Consider the following 12640-nt stretch of genomic DNA (forward strand, 5'->3'; position numbering starts at 1 on the left):
GACGCTTCTCAGCATTAAGCATTGATCTGTCTCCTCAGTAATTCTCATAACTTTATTTCCAAACAGTTCCAGGCCCCCGGGTCCTGTTGCTGCCGTGCCAACAGCGGCAGCCATCATACCCCCACCGCCAGACATTCAGCCGGTCATAGATAAGCTGGCTGAATATGTGGCCAGAAATGGTGTCAAGTTTGAAACCAGCGTCCGTGCCAAGAATGACCCACGGTACGTAGTGTGAACATCAACAGTCAGTCGGTTCAGATCTCCTCCTTATTGAGGAGGCAGTGGTGGACAGTAACTAAGAGGCATTAAGTACTGTACTTTTTTTGAGCATTTGCTTTACTTGCAAGCTCATCACTTTCACTCAGAACTATTTTGTTTGAGCTCTACTACATTTCTAGGAAGGGACTCTTGGGATCCAAATTAAAAATATATTATGAATTTAATCATCACTTACCGTACCTTTAAATAGGGCATAAGTGATTCTTATGCCCTATTTAAAGGTACGGTAAGTGATTTCCTTTCATGTAGTTGACAGGCTGGGGCCTTCCTCCAATCATGATGATAAGGCCCGCCCCCTTTCAGCCATGATTGGAGGAAGGCTTGTCTCCTCCACCAAAACTGAAACTGTTTTTTGGAGCTGTGTGGAACACAAGCTCCCTATACGTGGCCGTGTGTGTAGGTATGTATGTTTGTATGTGGGTCTGTCTGTATGTAGCCTCAAGCCTGTGGTGTAGTACCTTTTATGACCACACATGTTAAGGGAGGGGCGCTGTTTTCAACTGCAATACACACACACACACACACACACACACACACACACACACACACACAGCTCCACTTCGAACAGAGGTTCGATTTTTTCTCCTCACACAGGTTAAGGCTGAAATCCAAATATGGACCAAACTCTCTATAGTAACTAGTATCAAAACATAAGCCCATTTAGTTATTATTTAAATGAAATCACTTCTCCGACCTTTTAAAATTTGTGAAAATAGCCAATCTACAAGCTCACAATGCTTCACAGTGCGGCACGGTGTTGGCTTAAAGATCTGCTATTTTTAACTCGTTCAACAATGTGTTCAAATTGTTGTGAAATGTTCAAAATGGCAATACAGCAATATATTGATATCAAAAAGAAAATGTACCTTTGTATTTTTGGATGCTTGAGTTTATACTGGCTAAACCTTCCTGTATACCTTTGTTCTTCACTGTAGGTTTGACTTCCTGCAGTCCTGGCACCAGTACAACACCTATTATGAGTTTAAGAAAAACTACTTCATGCAGAAAGAAGGAATACGCTTACCAGAGGTACTGTGTGTGTGTGTGTGTGTGTGTGTGTGTGTGTGTGTGTGTGTGTGTGTGTGTGTGTGTGTGTGTGTGTGTGTGTGTGTGTGTGTGTGTGTGTGTGTGTGTGTGTGTGTGTGTGTGTGTGTGTGCACAGTAACATTTTCATTGTCAATTCATCCATCTTGTAACTCCAAATATGTACATTATGTAAGGGTCCACTTGGTTACATGAGTAGACTCTGAGTTAAACGAACACTCAGGATTTTAGAGCGTAGAGAAACCCACTCCTTCCTTATCCAAAGCCCTTTCCTGTCCATTGGGTAGTTGGATGGCTCAGGCTAAGACCTTTTACAGATGAGAAGAAAAATATAACTGAAAATGCATCACAGGATTAGAGTTGACACAATGGTGGCACTGGTGAATTCTTGACTCTGTCCGTGTGTCCATTAATCCTTCTGTTCCCCGCATCTGTCTGTTCCTTGTAGCTCCAGTTTTTCTGATGCTATATAAATAGTATTTTTTTGCAAAGTTATCTGGTTATACAAGGTTCTACCATGTTCCTGTGTTGTTAATATACTCAGAGGAATTGATATGGGCCTTGTATTAAAAATCCAATATTGGAATGTCCGTATTGACAAGGCAGATAGAGATGTGCATACTGTACATGCACTGATTCATTCGATCATTATATTAAATATAAGGTTCATGTTGTGGCAAGCAGGAGGGTGGTCTCTGGTGTGCGTGCAAATATGGAAATATTCATAAGTTAATGATTACATTTATTCTGATTGATTGATTACTATTCATGACACACACAGGCTATAATTATATATATATAATTAAGCTGACAGCAGAACAAAATATAAAGTTATAGTTAAAGTTATAAAATATAAAGACACCAGCTATTTCCATAGCTGGCGCTGCTAATGCCTCTTGAGGGTGTTTTGAACATATCTTTGCGTTTCAATTATAGGTGTCTATCACCTGTTTAACTAGATTTTTATGTAATTAGGCAAGGTTGGTATCTATAATTGATTTAACTTGAGAACTAACCTTTTTAAATTGGAAACTTGATCTCTATTATAGCAGTGCCAAAGTGTGGAATATGAGGACAAATAGGCACTTTGGTTAATTGGACATTAATAATTAGAGACTTGGCTTGAATTAAAGTTATATTTGTGTGCTGTACAATATACTGTTTGCCAGCACCAGTGATATCCTGTTTAGACTGAATGCAATCTGTCTTGAGAGATTAGACCGGACTCAATAATTATGTATATATTTATGTATGTGTCTGTCTGCAAATTAATGTAAATGTTCCCAAATCCTTGGACTCAGCTTGAACCTACACTATTCCCTGTATACATTTTTAATTGTGAATGCTGCAGCTAACTACCGTAGTTAAGTAACTGATTCATCCGTGTAAATGGTAAATGTGAATGGTGCCTTTATATAGCTATATATATATATATATATATATATATATATATATATATATATATATATATATATATATATATATATATATATATATATATATATATATATGTGTGTGTCTGTCACCTACTGTATAAGTGCAAAAAATTGTTGGTTTAACTAAGAGATTATCTGAAAAGAATGTGGTTTTACATGCGTAGATTATCAACTACAATCATGCAACTGTCACGTAGACTCACTGTGATGCTTCTGTTTTGTGATATCATGAACCGTGTTTAGTCCACTTTTGTGGTTACATGTAAAGTACATGAACACTTACATAAAGACAAACCATATACTACACTTCACCCATACTGTAAAGGATTCTCTGTCTTTGACACATTGGTCGGGTATGCTAGCTAGCAAACCAAACTCAAAAGGATTTTTGTACCTGTTTTATGCGGAGCCCTCTTCCCCCGCTCTGGTCCTCTTCTGACATCTTTGTCTACCAATATCATGCATGTTCAGTGTTCCAATCATTTTGAAGACTTTTGGAAGACACAAAACTGTCAATTGCTCATCATCTTCTCTAGACGTCTCGTATCTATTAGTGGCGTTGTTCCAAACTGACTGGTTGCTAGATGATGCTTGGCAACGTCCCAGGTAATCATTTATTTATAATGATTCCAATAGTTGTTGCAGGTCTACTACCTAATCTATTGAGGCACAGTAATGGTATGGGAGAAACTACTTTACGTGACACTAGGTAATGATATGCAGCAACACCTTTGAATTGAAGCAAGGCAAGTGCCTTCTCGTCAGACAGGGTGTGTCCACTTCGTCGCTGGAGAACCTTCGTCTATAAGAGAACCTTTTGTTTTCCTTCTTATCAGCAACATTCTAGGTGGCTGAATTTTAATACCTCTTAATGTACCCACCCTCGCTGTCCCCCATCATCGACCCCACTTGCTCCGTATTTTCTATACAGCTCATTTCCATTTTGCCACTGCTAAAGTTCAGGTGGGGATGAGTGTCAAGTGTCATCTTTTTACTCTGAAAGACCTTTCTTTAAGGACTTTACACATTGAAGATTTTACTTTGTCCCCTCACGTTGAAAGTAGCCGAACACAGACCCCAAAAGGCTGAAATGTAGAACGGCGAGAGAGAGAATGAGGGAAAATAAGGTAATACGGTTGGGAGAGTTAAATTAGGATAAATGCACCTTTCTAAGCATGAAACCGAGCAATACTGGCCTATTAGCCACGTCTATCTGTATTCTAGACCAGGGGATTGATTTCTCTATCAGGGGACTGTGTGTATCTCCTTCTACCAGCCAGCCAGTGTTCATCACCTGTCCTCTCTCTTGCTCTCTATAGTCTAATCAGAACAATTTGCTAATCCAATCAAGGTTTATCAAACCCTTAATGAGGCTTCCAGCCTTGTGCACTGTTGCCCTCCAGTTCCCCTTGGTTAAGATCAGTGTGATCTGTGTTGCTGCTGGTGTTTCACAGCAGCCGGTGAATAGTGAATTATCCAGTATTTTTTTAAATAGTATAATGAATGAATTAGGGATGGGACGATAAGCGATATTATCGTTTATCGTGATAAAAAACACTCGATAATCGTATTGTGGAGATTTAATTTATCGTGATATCGTCCTCCGTCATGCACTGGCATCAATTCACCTTTTATTTGCCGAGCTGCATATCTGGTACCACTTAAACCCTCTATAATGGGTAAAAGGTATATACATCTTTTTTTCACTCTCTAACAAGCCTTTGCCAAAAAATAGCCGATCTACAAGCTCACAACACGACGGGTTGTGAGCTTGTAGATCAGCAAATGTTCTGCAAATGCCCCAGGATAATGGATTTTGATTATCGCGTTAAGATCGTAAATCGCAATTTCTTTTGTCACAATAATTGTGATATGAAATTTTCATATCGTCCCATCCCTAGAATGAATACATAAATACTGTATGCTAGTCTGCGAACCTCACAGCAGCTAATCTCTCAGCTCATTAACTCAAAGCTAAAAATGTGGTTATAGAGACCTTTCCCAAAAGGAAAGTATAATGTTCATTGCTACAGTATGACTTTCCAACACAACAGCCTGTGGATCCATCATGCAAAGACTTTGTTCAGACTACAGGCAAATATGATTCTCGTTCTCACTGCCGTCAGAAGTGTGCTTGAGCCCTACGAAGCACCCCCGAGCGAGAATCCTCAGCAGCAGCAGTCGCATATGTCGTGAAATCGTAGTGATCCCTGCTTCAGACCCCCATTCAATTCCACCACAGATATTTCATTCGCAAATACACTGTGATAGACCTCATATGGCACGCACAAACGTGCATGCTTATGGACTTATCTTCTTTGAAGCACGGCGTGTTTTCTTACCAAGGCGCCTTCAGAATGTGATCTGGTCATATTTAACACAAATTGGCCAGAGATATTATAGGCAATTCACCTGGGGTACAGTATCTCTGATGGGTTCTTTGAAATGGCAATATTAGGCAGTTTGAAATGCAGTGTGGGTTCAGGGAGAGGACAGAGGACAATTGTGGGATTGACTGTTGTTTTGGGATAATACCCAACTCCACCTTGGTGTGAGGCTGTGAGCATCATTAACATTATAGCTAATGTCCTGTAATATCTTGAGAACGCACTTAGGAAATGTAATACTGGTACTGAAACCAAAGGCATCTTTTTTTTTTTTTTTTTTTTGCCCTTTAGAATTCCGCTGTAATTTTTCCTAACTTCTATATTTAATTATTCTCATCCCAATTTGTGGATGTGAGTAAGACTCATTTGGGATTGGGACACATGTCAAAAACCTCTTTTTATGAGACGTGTCCATGCACAATTTTACCGGTTAGGTAGTTTGAGTGCTGTTAACCTGCTGCAGATTTTAGTTGTTTGTTCTGTGTTTGCAAGTATGATACAAATTCACAGGGGGAGGAAAACATGGCCCTCCTATTTCAGGCAGATAGTTTGCCCCATTCGAAGAAACCAAAACACTTCAATATTTCCAGCTGTTTCTGTGTACTTTGTGTACAAGGGCTTCATGTAACTGTCAGCAAAAGAGATAGATAACATTTCCACTGTTAGGCTGTGTGTCCAATGGAGGCCTGTTGACAAAGTGCCAACTCCTATTTAGCGCCAGTTGTGGACTTAACGTCAAGTTGAGACATTAGCTTTAGCATCAGGCTCCATAATGTTTAGACACAAAGGCTGTTGATGCTTTTCTCTGGTCCTGCCTCTGCTTCTCTCCTATTGGTTGGCTGGGCTCTGAAGTGACATCGATTAGTTCTGCATTCATAAGTTGAAATTGAATTTGAAAGCGTTTCAACTTCAGAGCAGGAAGAGGCCAGGATCCCCTAGTTTGTGTTATGAGCAGTGAAAGTGCTACATCATAGGAAACTAGAAAGATGCAGTTGGAAATTGTGGTTGCCTTGACGCGAGTCACACTTTCAAATATCTCTGTATCTGTCAGTCCCTGTCCCTATTTGAGCGGTGCTAACCATTCCGTCCTTGTCCCTTTTATGCCCATGTATGGACTATGGAGATCCCTGATGTCATCAATATTAACTCATTCTGTGCCAATGACTGCTTATGACGTTTTTTTTCCAATAGCCCTGTGTGCCAATGACGGCTTATGACGGTTTTTGTGTTTTTTACATAGAAAAAAAAAAAAAACATTTTTTCTTTTTTTTTTAAAAAGATGTAAAAATGACCTGAGATCAGAGAGATGCTTTTCTCTGTTTGTGTGTTCGCTCCCTCGTTTAGCTGATTGAGAAAATGTGTGAAAATGTGTGTCCATTCTAGTGGATGGACACTTTTTTTGATTCAAACAGCTCTATCTCTGGAACCATTTGTCCGATTGACAAAATTCTTTTTGCCACTGAATCACAACAACTGTGTCTGTTTCTGTGGGAAAAAAAAAAAAAAAAAAACATTTTTTTTCATTGCATAGTAAAGAAAAACATACAAAACCGTGGCACAGCTACCTTGGAGGCATTTTGGCCTGTGGCACAGAATGAGTTAAGCCCATATCTTGGAATGCCCATGTATGTACATAGTGTGTCAGTCTCATGATGTCAGACATCTATGAGATCAGTCGTCTCCATATTTGGTTAACATTTTAATTAAAGTCAATGGAGAAAATTAATTAATGAATGAATGTATATAAATTAAACTATGTAACCTGGCTATCTCTTAGCAAAATGCAAGGAATCGATTGCCGATTTGACATAATATGGTCCAAGTGTGTGCAACCAAAACTGTGGGAGGAGTAGCGCGGCAAAAAAAGTTTATCTAGAGGGGGAAAGAAAGCTGGAAAGATAGATGGATGGAATAAAGTCGGACAAGTACTACATATAGTGTGGTTGCCCTGCAGGGGCAACCACACTAATGAAGGACAAAACGGCACCCGTGCTGTTTTTAGAGGATCATGTGGACACTGACCTGAGAGCAGTTTGTCATCTGATGACTGAGTCAAATCCATTAGCTTGTCAGTGTGCAGAGGAGTGTGGCCCATTACACTACAGCCCTTCCTAAACCAACAGGGCGCTTAGCTTTTCCATCAAGAAGACACTGCCGTCTGTGATTTGCGTTACTTCTAATAGGATGCATATACTTCAGCTCTGCAGTCCGTACCATTATTTAGACGTTTATAGTTAATGAAGAAAGCCAGATGAGGGCTTTAAAAATCTGTCAAAGGAAACGGCAGCAGGCGGGTTTGGGCTGGCTGTGGACCAGTGTGCGTTCTTTTAATTATTATTTTTTTGTTGAGAGTCTCAAGGCAGAAAGCCAAGAAAATCCTTGTTCCACCACTGTATGAAAAGGCCATCAGGGAAAGGACGTCTGCATTATGATGCGAACGCTGATGATTGAAGACAAAATCTGTCCAGAAACTAATTTCACTTATCTTGCATTGTTCAGCTCAATCAATGTTTATAAGCATTAACAACTCTCAGAAGACTGGAAACTAAAGGAGCCAAGATTCCAATCTGTCATAATGAAACATGAACCTAAAGATGGTTCACTTGGCGTCGGTTGGAAACAGACTGTAAAGTTTCACATTCATAATACTTGCAGTGATCATGAATACTATATAAACCTATATGAAATCACTCTTCTATAGATATCGCTGTCAGCGGAGCATACATTATATCCATGAGATGTCATCCTGGTGGCTCAATCAGGCAGTTGGATTGATTTGTCCCAGTCTCCTTGCTTTGGGTCTTAGGGTCCTTACACACCGGGGGCACTTTATTCATATTTTCCACACACAGAACGTGAATATTGCGCAGCAATAAAGCAGCGTAATTGTTATTCGGATTGAGGCCGATATTTTACCATGAATAATTGCATACCTGTATGAGTCATTGAGTCAACCATGTGAATTATAATTTGATGCAAAATATTTGCCAGTATATTTTCATATTGTTTATTTGTCACGCTCCTGGTGTGTAACTCTGGATCACCAGTGTTGTGTGCTTCCCCTCTCCCTCTGCATGCTCTTTCTTGTCTCACCCTCCTTTGTATCTAGCGAAGCAGAATATGCCTGCAAATTATCTTGGATAAAGAAAAGAAAATCTTTAGCTCGATAAGCATTGGAAACATATGTACAGTATATCAATGGTATGATAATTATGAGAGCTGTTCAAGTTGTTTACATTCAGGCGATGCAATTTGTGTATTATTTTTCGTTGCTATGGATGTAGTGATGTACTGTACAGTACGTGTTTTCATGTGGGTTTCAGTGGTTTCTTAAGTCACAGCTGCATCACAGGACGTTTGTCTTTTCTTGCCACTTGATGTTGATTCTCTGCAGTGTAATATCACTGGCACACGTCTTCTGCCATAAATCACAGATATTGTTTCATTTTGTGTCCTTGTAATCTTGTGTGTGTTCTTGAGATGGTATGAACGTCGTCTGATATGTGGTGGTGGTGAAACAAAACGTATTTGTATTAAAACATAATGAATGGCCCATCACATTACTTTTAGGATGTTAGGGTGTCAGTCCTTTTAATGTGTTCAGTAAGAAATAAATAGCTTTGTGTTGTCTTGTTAATATAAACTAAAATAGACTATGAATAAATTATTATTCTCTCCTGCCATAACCAACATTTGGTACAAAACGCCAATCTCTAATGTCTTTTTGTAACTTGGAAAATTAAACCTCCAATTTGAAGAGCTGTTATTTATTTATTTTTAAATCCTTTGCCCGACGGCATGGTTGCCAGATTCTCCTCACAGTCCAAATTACATTTAGTGCAGCTGTACTTTTCTTTTCTTTCAGTTCTTCTTTTGTTTCTTTTGCACAGAATGAGGCTGAACACATCGCATGACTTGGGTTGCATGTTCCTTTATACATGACCACAAACAGAATCGTGCACATATTACTAGTAGGGATGGGACGATATGAAAATGTCATATCACGATTATTGTGACAAAAGAAATCGCGATTTACGATATTATCACGATAATAAAAATCATTATCCTGGGGCGGAACATTTGCCAAAAAATAGCAGATCTACAAGCTCACAACGTGACGCGGTTGTGAGCTTGTAGATCTGCTTTGTGAAAGACATTTGATAGAGAGTGGAAAAAAGACTATCAAGTATGTATATTATAAGTACCTTTTACCAGAGGGTTTAAATTGTACCGGATATGCAGCTCAGCAAATAAAAGTTGAATTGATCCCAGTGCATGACGGAGGACGATATCACAATAAGTTAAATATCCACGATACGATTATCGTGAGTGTTTTTTATCATGATAAACGATAATATTAGCGTATCGTCCCATCCCTAATTTCTAGATACTCCACATGTTAGAGCTCCCCCCCACACACACACACAGATACCCTTGTGTTAACATTTTATTTTATATTACAAATATGTGTAAACAAAAAATGCAATATATTAGGTGCACGACCATGGGCATGATTCCAGTTCCAGCCCCTAAACCTACCCTCTAACTACATAAATCCTAACACCAACCGTAATCCTTTCCTAATTGTAAACCGTACTCTAAAAATCCATTCAATCATAAAAACAGCAATTTCACTTGTAAGGACCAGGAAAATTGTCCTCACAGTCACAATGTCCGTTTCTCAAATTCTTCTATTCTTTGAGGCCATGTGGGACATTTGGCACGCACACACACACACACACACACACACACACACACACACACACACACACACACACACACACACACACACACACACACACACGATAATTGAGTTCAGAGTTTGTAATTATTAGTGGAATGTTACTGTTTTATCTGACAGTTGGGTGATCGAGGGCAGACAATGTAACAACCAGATACACCAGTTGGGACTGAGGCACACAGCTCTGGCCTCAGGCCAGAAGCTAAGCTCCTATAAATGCAATTAATTGGATGAATCAACGCAGAGAAATGTCACCCTAAAACACCCATCTAATGAAACACTCTCATGGTGATGTCATTGTTGGATATTCCCCAGTCAGATTTGATTGAGAATTATTTTTTTTGGACAAGCTTGTTAAATGGAAACCATCATTTTGCAATGAATTTGTTTGCCAGAGAATAGCATATAATGTACATATTCATCTGCTGCTTTTTGTTTGAGCCATAATGCCATGCGGTGCAAACCAAATGCTACCTTTGGACTGCATTTCTAATAATGCATTTATTACTGCATCTCACCTGCTCTCACCTGACCTCCACCCACGTCTTTAGCGTCGTATTCTTTTTTAATATCGAAACGGTCGGTAGGAAGGGGTGGATTACAAATAATCTAACAGTAATAAATAATACAAGAATATATTGAAATATACTGTATTTTAAACACCTCAAGGTATCCAAAGACTGAGGGCACTCTCTCTCTCTCTCTCTCTCTCTCTCTCTCGCTCTCTCTCTCTCTCTCTCTCTCTCTCTTTTTTTCTCTCTCTCTCTCTCTCTCTCTCTCTCTCTCTCTCTCTCTCTCTCTCTCGCTCGCTCGCTCTCCAATGCACACACGCAGTACATTCTCTCATCCTCTGTCTCTCTCAACACAAACACTATTTTTATATAGACACATAGCAGCAGTAGAGTTTGCATACTTCACAGCTAGCCTGCAGGTATCTTCCCAGGGAGACTACACTGTAAATTCTTGAGTGCTAATTGAACTCTTAAGAGTTCAACCTCGGGTCCATTTGGCTCCATTTGTCTATACTCTCGCAGTCAGAGTTAAAAATGCTGAGGACTTCACTGTGTATTTGACTATGGCTGTTTCAAGTTTAAAGCTTTTATATAAAAGCTTTCCCCTCTGTCTACTTTCTCCCTCTATCCACATACACACATAGTCTCTCCCTCTCTCTCTCTCTCTCTCTCACACACACACACACACACACACACACACACACACACACACACACACACACACACACACACACACACACACACACACACACACACAGCAGGTGGTCTTTCCCCATTAACAACAAAAAGGCTGATTTACCCACAATTAGCCCCACTGCGATGTTTGGGCTGGATTTTATGCAGTCGAGGCTGAAGGTTGGCTCTAATTATCCTGTGATGGAAATAGGTGCCAAACTTGAGAGTTCTGAGCAGTCAGGGCTTTTAAATGTTTCTGTTTGTTTTTTAGTTTTTTTTACAATCTGGTTGAGGTCGGCTAGTGTTTATTACATTTAACCAGTTAAACCCTGTATACTTCTATATGTATAACAGCCCCCACCTCCCCCTGGCCTTGAGACTACCTTCACATTCCAGTTACAACTTATCTCTCCTATATATTTACACCACCATGTCTATCGATTTGGTTCCTTCCACGGTGATCAATTCGTCATTTTATCTTTAGGCCATCTATCCGGCCTGCATGCCAGCCTCACTGTGAGGCCCCATTAGCTGCAAGGCAAAAGTCCCTATTCTTGATTTGTGTTACTCCAGCTTGGTGCTACTGTAGTGTTGTCTGCTTGTATCGCACTCGTGCAAACCTTTATGTGCGCGCACCTGTGCACGGAAGGAGGTAGCCAAATGGGGAAATACCCCCACAGCCAAATGAACAATTTTTTTTTTCATTTCTGAAAGGAAAACCTCTCAGTATCCACATTTCCATGTATAAGAATCTCTGAAAGATCATAGGACTATGCCCTTTTCTTTGTTCTACACTTAAAGAAATGTATACTTTTCGTTTATTACTTTTCAACAATAGTACTATGCAATAAATGCCAAATACATTATTTAAAAAAAAAAGAAAATACATAAATGCATCCTCTCTTCCCTTCATCCACTAAGCCATCCACCCACTCACTCTTGACATATCCTTTGCAACACATGCAACCACCCACCTTACATTTAGTAAATAGGCAATTGGATTGACGTAGACATGAAACATTTTGCTGCACTTGTTCTGTCTGGAGTGGTATACCACTGGAGAGGATCTTCATTAGAATTGTTTTTACCTGAGTAGGCCAATTCTGAAGGTCAGAATTATGCTGCTCTTCATTTAATCATTGCTCATAACCTTTATAATACTCAAAGGGAAGTCAAGGATAAGATTTTAGAAACATGTTTTTTTTTTCCTTCTCTCTTTTCTTCTTTTTTTTAAACTTTAATCCTTGGTGAAATTCGGCCATCACCACCCAGACCAGGACCCATTAAATTAATTGAATTATGAAAAAAAAAAAAAAAAAAAGAGCGAGACGCCAGAGGGGGTCTTAATTTCAGGCTTGTCCTGACTGCTGGTCCACAATCACCATTGGAAATCCGTTTTTTGCTCTAGAACCAGAACAAGACAGCCTAACGATGGCGTGGCCACTCTGTCCAGTAGCTAGTGAAATTTAGTTGGGTAAGAACTAAGTAACTAGGTGAACACTTTGGTAATTGGCCATGTAGTTTGAGAATGAAGCCACTCTATACAAAATCGAATAGTATTTTAGC

The 12640-nt window shown here is 39.6% G+C and overlaps 1 protein-coding gene across 2 annotated transcripts in view; it reads left to right on the top strand.

Annotated features, from left to right (window-relative positions):
- Positions 1 to 12640, top strand: part of sfswap (splicing factor SWAP) — a 115782-nt gene that overhangs the window by 30686 nt on the left and 72456 nt on the right. For both annotated transcript variants that reach the window (XM_080743833.1, XM_080743834.1), the window contains 2 exons: positions 67 to 222; positions 1215 to 1308. In XM_080743833.1, the coding sequence (XP_080599959.1) occupies positions 67 to 222; positions 1215 to 1308 (250 nt within the window). The remainder of the gene's footprint in view (positions 1 to 66; positions 223 to 1214; positions 1309 to 12640) is intronic.

Source organism: Nannobrachium achirus (genome assembly GCF_963921795.1).
Source record: "Nannobrachium achirus genome assembly, chromosome: 15".
NCBI lineage: Eukaryota > Metazoa > Chordata > Actinopteri > Myctophiformes > Myctophidae > Nannobrachium > Nannobrachium achirus.